Source organism: Rhipicephalus sanguineus, chromosome 9, assembly GCF_013339695.2.
Source record: "Rhipicephalus sanguineus isolate Rsan-2018 chromosome 9, BIME_Rsan_1.4, whole genome shotgun sequence".
Taxonomy (NCBI): Eukaryota; Metazoa; Arthropoda; class Arachnida; order Ixodida; family Ixodidae; genus Rhipicephalus; species Rhipicephalus sanguineus.
In genome coordinates this window covers 73,378,640-73,392,736 of record NC_051184.2, presented here as the reverse complement: position 1 = coordinate 73,392,736, position 14,097 = coordinate 73,378,640, and the positions used below count along the sequence as shown (strand labels likewise).

Here is a 14,097-nt window from a genome sequence, read left to right as displayed (position 1 = left end):
CCCTCTTTCGCGTGGAAGTGTAAACATGTAAGAGTCTGGTCTTTCGCTTGTTCGGCGATGAGCGACTCTCGGTTTACTTGGAGAAGCCTGTCAAAGCTACCCGAGGTAGGAGGAAGCACCGAGGCGTTCTCTGTCTCCGTTATTTGAGCTGACCTCATAGCTTCGCGGGGAGGGTGTTCCGCGGCGATGGTTTCTCGCACCCCCTCGCCTATCGCGCTCGTTGTTTTTTCCGCCGCGGTGTCGGATTGGAGCTTGGAAGGTGCTTTCTCCTGTTTGGCCTCATCCGTGCTTGGTTCATTCGCAAGCTGAGCCGCGATTTGGCGGGCTCGCGAGCGCGTTAATGCTTGCACTCTTCCTTCTCCTAACTCCTGACCGCGCTCCCGTAACAAACACTCTGAATGGTTTGAAAAGAGATACGGGTAGTCCATTGGCAGTGCCTTCGAGACGCCTGCCTCCGTCTCCAGGTCTCCGAAAGGACCGGATACTGCGACTCTCGCTATTGGTAGGCAAACGCTGTGTTCTTCTAGGACAGACTTTATCCAAGTTACCCCTCCGGTGTAGTCTTCCGCGCTTACAAAAGAAGGGTGAACTAGGTCCATGGTTGCTCCACTGTCTCTTAAAACCCGGCAGATCTTTCCGTTAATACGCAGCTCCTGCAGGTACGGACGAAGAAGCTCCAAGCTGTCTATGCTTCCGCTCACATGGGAAAGCACCACTGGCTTTTCTTTCTTGCAATCCGCGGCAAAGTGACCTAGGCCCTGACATTTATAACATCGGTACGGCCGTCTTTTCTCGAATTCTCGAGAGTCAACCTTTTTTTTTCTTTCTGCCGAAGTGTTGCTAACCCCGTTACCGTGGTTCCCTTCTGTTGTCTGTTCCGCAGTTTCGGCCCTCTGGGCGGCTTTTGCTGGTGTCTGCGTTTTTGGATGGATAAGCTCTTTTGAATTATCCCTTCCATGTAAACGCGTGTCATAAGTAGTGAGCTTTCACCACATCACATACTCGTCAGCTAGCAGCGCTGCTTTTTCTACCGTACCTACGCCATCCCTATCTTGCACCCAAAGTCTCACTGCCGGTGGAATACTGCGGTAAAATTGTTCGAGACATATACACTCCACAAACTTATCTCTACTTTCGTAGACATCGGCGCCCTTCAGCCACTCCAAGAGGTTTGTTTTCAAACCGTACGCGAACTCAGAGTAGTCCTCATTACTCTTTTTGCCAGTGTCTCTGAAACGCTGCCTACATGCTTCTGAGGAAATTCGGTACCTCTTCAAAAGCGTTGCTTTCACTTTCCCGTGCTCCTCCGCATCACTCACACTCAATCTTGCGACTACATTCGCCGCCTCGCAGGGTAACGTCACTAAGCGCTGCGACCAAGTGCTCGGAGAAAATTTACACCTCTCGCAAGTTCTCTCGAAATGGACCAATGTCCTCTCCCATCTTGGAGGGTTTAATCCACCAGTCTATCCGACATGGCTCGACCTCGCTTGGTCTCACAAGGTTGTCCCCTTCGATACCCGCCGCTGCATGCGACTTCAGGATTTTAACCTGTATCTCAGCCATTTCTTTTTCGTGTTTTTGCTGTTGTCGCTCATGTTCTCTCAAGCGTTCTTCCCGCTCTAGCTCGAGCTTTTTCTGTTCTAGCTCTCGCTTTTGCGCGTCCTGCAACACTTCCCAAGCAATCCGAATACTCTCATCGTCATTTTCACTTTCCTTAATTGCCTTTTGGATAGCTGGTTTTTTCATATCCTTGTCCACATCCACTCCCAACTCATCGCACAACAACAGCAGGTCTGACCTCGTCAACCTTCTCAGATCCATTTCAGCTGCTCTGACCGGTGGTTCGAACTGTTTCCTTAAATTTGTGCAAACACTCAGTTGCGACAAATCACCCGATTCCCAGAACAATCAAAATTAACACACAAGTTTTGAAGTCTGGCGAATCAAAAGGAAAAAAACCACACGCTTACCCACGGACGCAACACCATGCCATTTGGTTCATCCGTCCGCTGCTCCCAGTTGCTCAGGACTTTCTGGGTCGAAGACTCCACTCTGTCTTTCTTCCCAGTTGCTCAGGACTCTGCGGGTTGAAGGCTTCCCAGACGCTCAGTCCTTCCGGAGTCCTTCCGGAGTACCCAGACGCTCAGTCCTTCCGGAGTCCATTCCCTGTTGCTGAGAACTTCTTGGATCGAGGGTCCATCCTTACCGCTGCCACCAGTTATTTCATCCTGCCGCTGAGGTGTGGGAGTTGGCCTTGATTGACGCGGAAGTGCGATGAAGAACTTAGATTTATTTACAATAGGAGCGTTAATAAAATAGGGTGAGAAGACTGCAGATAAACATAGTTTCGGCCAGCAGCATATCGTACGCTGCGGACCACGGCCAGGAGAACACGACCCGGCTTTCGATGGTTGTGCTTCCTATAAAGCTTTCCCACGCATCACTTCCAGCCAATCAAGAACTGGGGCGAGATGAGGTCAGGTTCGTCCAATTGGCAGTCCCAAACAGGTGGCGTCACTTTCGGCCAATGGGAGACCCAGAGCCTTGTTGCCGGTGGACTGCACTCTTGCGTGTAAGAGTGCGCGCCTAGAGATGCAATGCCTCCTTGCATCATGTTGCATCCCGGTGAGGCCATCGTCCCAGGGTCGATGAACGTGGAATACGAACCACCTCGGCTCTGGCGCGAAGGCGTCGCTCTGGGGATGACTCACACTCCCATGCCTCGTGGGAATGCCGCACTTATCCGCTGAAAAGCTGGATGCTGCAATGGTGCGCAGTTCGTATCTAACACCACCTGTCACGAGTACTAGAACATTTCTCCTTTGTTAATCCAACAGACCACTGGTTATCTGCCCTATGCAAAATGTTATTCTGCAAGAAACACCACAGATTAGAAAAGAACTGTACCATTACTGTAAATTAAAATTGTACCACAAAAATCACAGAGTGAACTGTCGATGACTTCACTACTTGTTTAGTTTTTTCTGGTACATGCATTCTCATATAGCAGGGGAGCTGAGCTATTCTCCAACTGTCCAACTAATGGACATGTCCATTTTGGTGGCGCGCATTCTGTTACTCGAGAAAGCAGCAAATCGTGACTTCATCGCGCACTTGACCACGTCGACGCAACGCACCCGTATAGCACACTCCCAACATTGAAAGAAAGAAAGTGGGTGAAATGTACAGTCACAGTACACTTGAACAAACTTGACAAGCCTGTCCTTGCATGGGTGTAAAAGATGCAAACAGCTCAGGGAATGTGTACCAACCTTCACAGGTGCTGCATTGAACGGGAGGCCATGTTAAACTTAATTCGAGGGCTAACGCAATCACAGAATCAGAGTCTGTGAGACACAGACTCCAAGATATGTGCGGGCAAGAGTATCTCGGGAGGCTGCGTTCACCGCGCTGACGAGCATCACGTTCCTCGCATTTGTGTCAAGAGTTGTGAAAACTCAGTGACATAGCAAAAGCAGCACCGAGAACAGGGGTGCGCTGCTCATGAAGCTTCAGCCAATTGGTGGAGGCCAAAATGGACAGTCCACTAAATGGACAGTTCAACGATAGCTCCCCAGGTCTAGAAAGACATTTACCACATGAGACGTGAGACATCCTCCCACATGAGCAAGAAAACCAGCACTCACTGCCTTCTCGGTCTTGATGCCAATGAACCGGTGACAGCCATCTTGTGTCATGCAGACATAGCCAAAGGCCCGAGCGTCACTGGCGTCTTGCGAGATGAACGAAATACGGTGCACGGGGTGGTGGAACACCAGCTCCTGTGGCATGTGTAGTACTCAAGTCATTGGGGCAAACGAGCTGTGCATGTTCACGCAAGGTCACACGTGTCACAAAAGCCTATTCGATTACGATTGGTGATGGGAATGTAGTAAACTTGAGGATAGAAGTGAATTCGAAGAGAACAGCGATTTGGTTGAATAATTTCGAATCGAATAGTTCAAACAGTACACATCCCGTATTATTAAGAAAAATTAGCTTTTTTTATCATGACCCATAAAGCACACTATTTTTAAGAACTGGAAGTAGGCTTGTGCAAGTATGACTTGCTCGGTTTGAAGCAAAGTCGAAGCAAATTCCGACAGTAGTGGGACCTGAATAGTAGAAGGATGCAAGTTGGAAGCAGTAAAATACATTACATTCTAAAGCTTGCTATGCTTGGCCCATATAGGCCCGTATCACACGTTTTTAAAAGTTAAAAAAAAATTATTCATGATGCAAGTTCCCAGGCTGCGCTGCCATAGGATTACATGTGATAGCGGCCTGGGAACTTTTGACCACACCTGTACATTTAACCCTTTGTGGTCCGTGGCCGTGTTGCGTTGTCGGGCAGCGCCCGACAAGGGTGTTCGTGGTTTAAATTTCGCTGTTTTCTCACCGCGAGTCGCGCGCATTTTTTGTATACATGAAGGGCCATCTCTTGAGGAATAAGTGAGCTTTGTTTGTTGAGGTTTTACTTTTTTGACACTAGGGTGCAGCACTATGATCAGCACGGGGCCTAGAGCGTACCCACTCGCGCGCGCGGTTCGCCGAGAAGCATGGCCACGTTTTCACCGCGTGCGTTTTACGGCGGTGCTTTTAGCGAAAGCGAGGATGACTTTAGTGAGGAAGAGAATTACGTGCCTCCACCAGACAGTGATGACAGTGATTCGACAGAAGTGAGTGACGAAGACGACGACGACGTTTTTCTGCAAAACCTGCAGTAACAACCCTGGCATGCACCCAGAAGAATGCTTTGAGCGGTATCATACGCTGCCCAAATATCACTAAAGGAGTTGCCTGCAGAATGCAGGAGCAAAAACAAATATCCTGTGAGTTTTTCATCCACAGTTTGTGTTTTCTTTGCGGCGCCAGAAACTGGCAAAATAGTTTCGGACCGGTAGAGCCGGAAAGTGGGTAAAAGTTTTGGACCGCAAAGGGTTAAACATGGAGTGTGGTTTCAAGGCAGTACAGATTTTCCCTCAATAAGTTAATACTATGTGCAGCAAGGCACTGCCAAACGAGGTCATAATTCTGGGAGTGTCACTTTCAGGGATATTTTCTCTTTTGTAATATTTAGTGTCCCAGCAGTGTGATAAGATAATCTAGGTAGCACGTTTGGAACAGTACTAAGGATGAGCTGGCTAGTGAATGCCAAGTGTTTTGTGCTAGTCGTGTGAAATTTATGTTATCCCTGATAAGGATGACCTCAGAATACGGCACACTTTTCTTCCCCCTAAAGGAATAAAGTCACTTGTTTTTAGATGCGAAGTATCTTGAGGCGGAGCTCAATCCGGTGGTGGTGGTGTGCGGCGTGACCACCCCTACTGCGCATGTGCATGCCCTCTCCACACACCTCCTCTCCACTCACCCTCTCCACTTTCCCTCTCCCCTCCCCCTCTTCCCTCTCCTTTTCACTCTTCCTCTGAAACGCGGGCTAAACATGCCGAAATTCTCTCCTGCGCAATGCCGCGATGAGCTCGAGCGCATGCGCGTCCCCTCCCCTTCTCTCTCCTCTCACACGCTGGCCCCCTCTCGCATGCCTGTCGATCGCGTTCCCCGCTTGCCCTGTCAGAATTAACGGCCAGGCTAGATGGAAGATACGACGCGCGTAGCGTCCCTCTTCGCGTTCCACGACGCGAGGTCGGTAGCATGCCCAACGAACGCCAACGGAACGCGATCGTGCAAGTGCTCCGGCTTCGCATCGCCTCATGGTCCCCTTTAGCGGGAGATGGTGTAATTTTTGACAATTCCAGCATTTCAGACTTCCAAATATTAACTTTTCAGCAGTTAGTCCGAATTATATGCCAGTGACAGTATGCCTCGTGTCTGGTCTTGAAGCCAGTGAATTGATACAAGTTAGAGCACTACGTGACAAGATGATAGCAGTCATGCAAAGAATTGTACTGACCCCAGTTTTGTCATCGCGAATCTTGATCCCTTGGAGAGAGACCGTCAGCTGAACCCTTTGCTTGTGCTCCCCAGATGAACGCACAACCATCTGCAAATAAGCCGAAACATACCTCACACTCAAGCTAGAAAAAATACCTTTATCGTAAAGGTATCGTAACATTCCATCATGTAACAGCTTAACAAGTAACGCACTGTGCAAGATACATGGCGGGACAGAAGAAAAAGCGATCCCGTTATTTTTATATATTTTTTGCCCTTCTTGTATTTTACACGGTGTGTTATACTAGTTTTGTATGTACCCAGATGTCTGCGATGTCGAGAGTAATCTCGAGCACTCTACAGAATAACATACACAAACTTGCAGATCACTCATGCTTGGAACAAGCAAAATCCTGTCTAAGCTAAAGGTTCAGCTACTCACCAGACCAACTAGAGGTTGCGGACACACATCCTTGCTGGTGCTGTTGTAAACAAAACGGACACAAAAGCATGCAAATGCGCACGCAACCAGGACTCACACCCAAGCCAGGAGTCACATACAAAAGCTACACTCAAAAGTCACACCCAACAGTCATGCCCAAGACTACACTTGTAAAAGAAGTTGCACCAGTGTTGCACCAGTTGAGTGAACTGAACGAAATTTATAAAACTTATTCAGTTTCTTCTGCAGATTTCTTCTGCAGATTTTTAATAGCTGCATTAGAACAAAAGACATGCAATTTCCAAAATATGTATTTAGCATTTTTCTTATGAGGCTTTTCGGCAACTTCACCTTGTCCAACACAAAAACAAAGTATGCGGCAGGATTGCCAGAGAGCTGGTCTAGCTGGTAATGCCCTTTATTTTCTCGTAATGTTGTTCACCTAATTATAATTCTCGATAATCATAAATAATACAGAGCAAAAATTTTTCCCTCATGTTCGCACCTGTTTATTTTGCATTCAAAGTTTGTTGAAAACAATCAAATTAACACCACCAGCAGACCAACTATCTCTCAGTAGACTCAGACCTCAATATAATGAACACGGGTATAACGTATTATCGCTTATAACGAAGTAAATGAAGAATACCGTACTTTCCGGTGTATAGGACGCATTTTTTTTCTGATATTTTCGCTGGTGCGCATTATACAACGGTGCGTCTTATATACGCAAAAAGTCATGTGATTCTGCGAGACCAATTTGTTTATATTTAATTCATGAGTACGATAAACTGAGCGCGAATGCATTCGTAAAAATATATCTAATTTTGTTACAACAATGAAGCGACTGTGATCTTAGACATCAGCTGCTTGCTGTTCAAGGATTGCGGCGACCACGGAGATTACGGCCGCAATAAAAGTCGCCACCGTTGCGTGCCCCATTGCACTGTTTGAATTGTTTGTTCTTAAACGAAGCATTAAACCCACAGAACTGAGGCAATAAATAAAAAAGAGCACCACAACGGTTCATTGTAATACAGTAGACTCCTGTTAAACGAAAGCTGAAGGGACCAGGAAAATATGTTTCATTTAACAGGAGTTTCGTTTACTGAGAGATGAAAAGGGGTGCAGAATTCAAGCACAAAACCAATCATGTTAGAGGCAGTTGTTCCATTTAAGCAGCAATTTCATTTAAGAGAGTTTCGTTTATTGAGAGTCTACTATTGTAGCGCCCACAATATCAGTTACAAAAGTGAAAGTACCACTTCCTTATCATCATCATCAGTTTCCGTGTGAGACGTCGCTGCAGTCCAGCAGTAGTCGCAGCTTCCGGCTTCCGGCTGCCATTTACGTTTTGTATGCGTGTGTGTAGGCATGTACGTAGGTGGTAACCGTGCTGCGCGTTCGTTGTTTATGTGTTCCCGCCAAGTCCCGTAATGCCGTAGAGGTACGGTAGCCACCATAGTGAGGCAACGCCAACGATGTGCTTCAAGGTGCTTACAATGCTGCGTAATAGTTACTCAGAGGCAGACGACGACAACCCAGCGATGCTGCCAACCGAGGCGGAAGAACTTTTGGCAGTGCACCGGAGGATGTGACTTCGAATCCAGTAGAATAAATAGTCGTTTTCTGCGCCTTAATAAAACTGCTGCTTACAGATACCCAGTGCAGTGCGTGACTACGTATTTCGCAATGAATGTAGTCTGCGTGGGTACATGTTGACAGAGTTAAAAATAGATGCATTTCATACAAAGGTGCGTCTTACATATCATTTTTTCCCGTGAAAGTTGTAAAAAGCAGGGGGTGCGTCTTATACAAAGGTGCAACTTATACACCAGAAAATACGGTAGTCTTGTCATATATAGTGTTACGAACATACATTTATAATGAATTTTCACATATAACGAACTTACTTTCGTGTCAGATGCAACTTTGTTATAATTAGGTCTGAGTGTACTGTCACATACATTGGTTTTGTGTTGGACAAAGTGAAGTTGCCAAAAAGCCTTGTACGAAATATGATAACTACATAATTTAGAAATTGCATATCTTCTGTTTAAACTCAAACGAAGAAAATTAATATAGATTACCACTGGACTACCTGTCACACACCAACGACAAATTGAGCACTGTGAGCTCAAGTGCATTTCAAAGTGCTTGACTACAACTCGTCAAACGTGAAACATGCCAGTGGAGCGTCCTAGAGAACTCAACAGTGAACAGTAGTAGTTGAACACGCGAGAGATGCTGATAGGCAGCTGACAAAAAACGCTCTCCTTTCTGTTATCTCGGCACCTCGTTTGAGCCAGCCATGACGGAAAATGGCGGTCGGCAATGGTGCACCATGTTACTGAGACAGAGAAGGGAAGAGAAGAAGACAAATTCTTGATAAACTACTAAACTAGTAAAACTTCAGATAACAAGCCTGCGCTCTTTCTGTAGCACATTACTCATCATTCTACTCTAATCACTATTCTTACTTTTTAGGTGAAATGATCCTCCAACCTGCATTATGAATACTACCGTAAAATCCCGAGCAAGTGCCCCCCCCCCCCTACGGTGATGGATAATCCGATAAGTTTTGGAGGGGGGGCGCTTGCTCGGTCGCGGATCAAAGTTCAAGACAGCAGCGGAAGAGCTGCTAAGAATAAAGAATGCACAGCCTGCTTCTAATGAAATGCTTTACTGAACGCACATGCATTCACTGTTTTTATCCCCACTCATCGGGCAAATAAATCAGCGAATGAAACAGTGAGAATGGTGGGAGGAGGGGAGGGGGTGCATATTTCAAGTCTCCCAAAAAAAGGAGGGGGCCCCTGCTGGGGTGGGGGCGCTTGCTCGGGATTTTACGGTACCATCTATTTGCACGATGACTTTGTAATTAGTTTTACCCATTTAGCACGCATTTCGTATTTACAGTGTTGATGTTGTGCAATATTGCTCTGTTTGATATTGCTCTTGAAACACTGGTGGTTTTTTTGGACTTCTTTTTCCTTAATAATGCCCATTTCACGTTGATGTAACCATAGCTCCCCTTAACTATTGCCTTCCGGAAGGCCCAAATAAATAAATACGTAAACAAATATAAAAATACTGGAGATGACCCTAATCCTTGGCTTACGTGCCCTGGTGTATTCCATTGTTTAACTTTGCGTTTTCTCGCGCTGCCAATGCAGATCACAGAGGCCATGTAGAAAGAAGTGCATGGTTGAGATCTGCTCCGCCAGGTGGCGCAACGATCCCAGCTCCTCAAAAGAAAAGTATACTCTTTCAATGAACTCAATCAATTAATTTTCATTAATTATTCATGCAGTTAATTGGCCCTCATCTCAAATAAGCTTATGCTACGATATTATATGTATCAAATATAACCCTCAACTTGAACTAGAACCATCGCTTTCGTACCAGTTTTATTTTTTGCAATGTTTTTTCTGCATATTCGGAAAACGAGAAGTAAATGCTCGACTTGATATCCTGGCAAAAGAAACAAGAGTGCCATTCAATGCTCATGCCACTAATGAATAAAATAAATATGTAATCAGCGCGCATATGCAATGACACACCAGGACTTTCCTACTATAGTCGGTGACAAGCTAAGAATAAAAAGTAAACTGCACCGCTGTCCATTGGTATTGTGCGCGTCCAACTACGGCTGCTCTTTGCCATGATGTAATGGTTAAGACTAACCAATGAAAAATGCGACATGGCGCTGTTCGCGACGAGAGGTGAGGTACCGCCGTACTGCCTCTGGTACCGCTGCACTGAGACTGAGATCCATCAATTCGAATTTCCTGCGGCGTTTGTTTCTTCCAGAAGAAGCTCTTTCCTACTGTTATCTGCACGTTCCCAGCATCATCCTCGCCGGTCGTAATTCGATGCACTTGAAGCTTGCGACTGTGTCGCATTTGAAGTGCACCAAAGCGGTGGCAGCTCGGAGTGTTTTACAACGCTTTAGCGTGTTCTGTCGTTTCGGCAGCGTCAAGTTACAACACGGCGTGTGTTCCCTCCGTTGCCCGGATACACCAAGCATATCACCTGAGGGTCACCACATCAGCGATTGTCGTCGCGTTCATTCGTGTGCAGTGAGGTGAAAGTGAAAGCTGAATGTGCACATCTGTGTACGATTTACCGCCCGCAAAAGCCATGGCATTAGCGTTGCCACATGTGCGCGTGTGTGTGTTACTTGGAGCCCGAAACGTGGGAATCTTGGTGATCTATCGTGATATGTGCCATGCTGTTACCCTATTTGAGTGACATATGTGCGAACGAGGCGACACAGAAAGAAAGTGACCAACATATCCCGTTTGACCGCACTGCACATAAGCGCGCCTGTCCATGGTGATAACTGGACGGCGCCCACTATATTGTTGCGAAGGCTTGCCGGTGTTCGGGTTTCATTTGACGCGGATAGTATATTACTGCTCTGTAGACTCCGAGATGACCGCGGCGGGGGGTGCGGTTTAAAGAACAGATATATTGTTAATCTGACGCTGAACTCCATGCCTTGACAATTCTTTTTATCTAGATTTGCTTTCTAAATTTCAATATCAAAGCAGTATTGCAAAATAATGTTTGTATGCGTGAAAATTATTGCCATTGTTTGGGAACTACTACATTTGTAGCGCGGAGACATGCAAAATATGAGCAATGCAACCTCGTGGGCGGAGCTTATATTTATTGTTAGGCTGTCACCGACTACAGTATCGCTTTTAGTAACCAACCGTTTTCTTTTTTGTGCTTTTCTCATTCCTGACATTCACGTGCGAGCAGAAAAAGAAACACGGATTCAATCCTGCCCTTACGTCAATTAGCAGTAATTGAAAACGATGAGGACGAGCATAAGGCTTACTTTGAGTCGTGTCATGGCATCTTGGCACATGCGGTCGCCTCGAGCCTCAGGCACCGGCTGGCTCCCAATGAGCTTGGCTCGAAACAGGAGCCCCTCCCCTTCGAACCGAAAGGGGTCCCCGCCTTTGCCAGAGCTGCCGCTGCTGCTGCCTGCTACGCAAAAACATCACCAGAATAATATACTGTATGGCCAATTAGCACAGTGGACAATTAAAGTGTGTCGACACGCTTTAAAATGACTTTTTATTCTTCAAGAAAAGTGAATTTTTGTTTCTGACATGCCAAGAATGCACTAACATTCAGAATTGTAGTGCAGAAAAAAAATTACGCCTCTATCTGGTTCTATTCAAAAGGTATGGCCTTTTTTGCGACTGCCCTCAATCCAGAAGTGACATGCTAGGAAGATATCATTCCCGTTTTTTTTTTTTTTCTTTTCTTCTTTTAACCCAATCTTCAGCTGTTTTACATTGTGCAAAACCTTGTAACTTTTGAATAAACTGATATTTTCTAATGAAACTTTGCATGCTTCTTGCTGAGACATTAACCTGTATAACTATGATAGTTGAAAGCTATGAATAAGTTTTCATGTTATAAGATTTCAATTGAAATGCAACCTCCTGAAATGACACATTTTTTTAGGTTTTTAGTATATGTTATATTTCATACTGATGACAGCACAACTATCCTAGCTCGTTGCACAGCCTACGTACACAGCTATAATGACACCGAGCTATTTTGTTTTCGTATGGTTGGATTGGTAGTCATAACTGTTGGTGTGACGCACGTATTTCGGGTAATTTTGGTAATTACAGTAAAGATGTGGTCTCCACATCTTTTACTGAACACATGTGAACTGTCCTTCCTAAGGGAGACACAAAGTAATCAATTTGGGTCAAAATCTAAAATGATTTTTAATGAGGCGGCGACATACCTTAAAACAGATGTGAAAACTCAAAGGACATGTGCGATCATTGACGCAATTAAGCTGCGCTTATTCACGCAGCCAAAAGTGCCGTGACGCTTGTTCCATTCTTACTAATCATTCATCTTGCGTCAGCATCACAGACATGAAAACAACCTTAAATTAGCCTGACCTTTCAACATGTCGCAAGAGCTGTCACGTTTTCATACAATGAGCAGACAAACGAAACAGGAACATTTTATCTATACATGTTTCTGTTGCTTTGTTCATTACATCTCATCAACCAACCCATCAACATGCATTATCTACAGTTGGATACAACTTTAGAACGCAGCAGCATTCCTACCTTAACGGAAAATTTATTGAAAGCTCAATAAAATCATATTGGATATGCTTTACATACTTTTTGGTATTTATTTCTGTTGTACAGTATAGATATAATTCATTCTATACACGTAACATTACGTTGTACAATATAGCAATTGTCTTATAAATACGCTTCTTTTCTTTGTTTTACTCTTTTTTTCGTTCACTTTTTTCCATTGAAGTGTACCTATAAAATGTCCGCTTTCCTAACCCAATCTGTTTGTGTAATTGCATATTTACTTAGACCCCCTACTAGCCAATGCCTATGGGTCTAACCAGTGCTGTGTATTTCCACGTACTAATAGAACTTGAAATTAAAGATTATGATGAGATGATGATGCACACATTCCTGCACTAATGAGCGCACGCTGTAGGCTGACGCCACAAGCTGCACGGTTGATGACCCCACCGTCTCGGAACACAAAGTGCACGAGCACGCCTATTTCTTTAGCAGCAAAGGCAATCAGCTGCCACGCTTAGGTTATCCAGGCAGGCCCTCTCCCGGATTCTTCCGTGGTATCCGAACGTCATTTTCTAACCTCCACCTTTTTTTACAACAGCTTTCCTTACAACCAAGTTTTCAAGGACCCGATATGTTCGAAATATTACGAAATCTCCACTATCTGAAATGTCCATTTTACCAGGGTTGTACATTAGGGTGGAAGGACCAGGCTGCTGTGTTATACCGGTGTCACACAGTGCACTGCCGATTGCGATTAAGCCCTTTAGGATCAAATTTCAAAAGAGTGATTGGCTTCCTTTTATAGTTTGCCAAAAGGAGCTAATCACAATAAAGAAGTTCAATCTGGATCACCGATCGCGATCAAAAGTTACCGTGTGACACTTGTATTAACCTATTTAGCTAATCTTTTATCCACAGAAACTACACCGATTTGGAGCACCTTCCAGCCTCCACAGCTCGCATTTCAGATTCCAACAGCTTGTCGATAGCCTGTAATAAAAATATCTGTGGTTTTACGTGACAAAACCACGATGTGATTATGAGGCACGTCGTAGTGGAAGGCTCTGGAAATTTGGGCCATCTAGTGTTATTTAGCGTGCACTGACATCGGAGCAGAAACCTGCTCCGATGTCAGTGCTTCGGAGCACCTGCTTCGGAGCACAAACCTGCTACCTACGGAGCAGAAACCTGGAGACTTACAAAGAGGGTTCAACTTAAATTGAGGACGACGCAGCGAGCGATGGAAAGGAAAATGATAGGTCTAACCTTAAGAGACAGGAAGAGAGCAAAGTGGGTCAGGGAACAAACGGGGGTTAAGGACATCATAGTTGAAATTAAGAAGAAGAAATGGATATGGGCCGGGCACGTAGCACGTCGGGAGGAAGGATAACCGGTGGTCATTAAGGGTAACTGACTGGATACCAAGAGATGGCAAATGGGTGAGGGGGAGACAGAAAATTAGGTGGGTAGAGGAGATTAAGAAGTTTGTAGGTATAACGTGGCAGCAGAAAGCACAGGACCAGGTTGATTGGCGCAACATGGGAGAAGCCTTTGCCCTGCAGTGGGCGTACACAGGCTGGTGATGATGATGATGACATCGCACATTACACAGGCCTCTAGCATTCCGCCTCCATCAAAATGCGACTGCTGCGGCCGGGATCA

At 45.4% G+C, this 14,097-nt stretch overlaps 1 protein-coding gene across 2 annotated transcripts in view; it reads right to left on the bottom strand.

The window, feature by feature from the left end:
• Positions 1 to 14,097, bottom strand: part of LOC119405324 (protein disabled) — a 108,454-nt gene that overhangs the window by 30,019 nt on the left and 64,338 nt on the right. For both annotated transcript variants that reach the window (XM_037672154.2, XM_037672152.2), the window contains exons 3-5: positions 11,187 to 11,338; positions 5,915 to 6,004; positions 3,651 to 3,785 (exon numbers count right to left, since the gene is read on the bottom strand). In XM_037672154.2, coding sequence (XP_037528082.1) covers positions 3,651 to 3,785; positions 5,915 to 6,004; positions 11,187 to 11,338 — 377 coding nt within the window. The remainder of the gene's footprint in view (positions 1 to 3,650; positions 3,786 to 5,914; positions 6,005 to 11,186; positions 11,339 to 14,097) is intronic.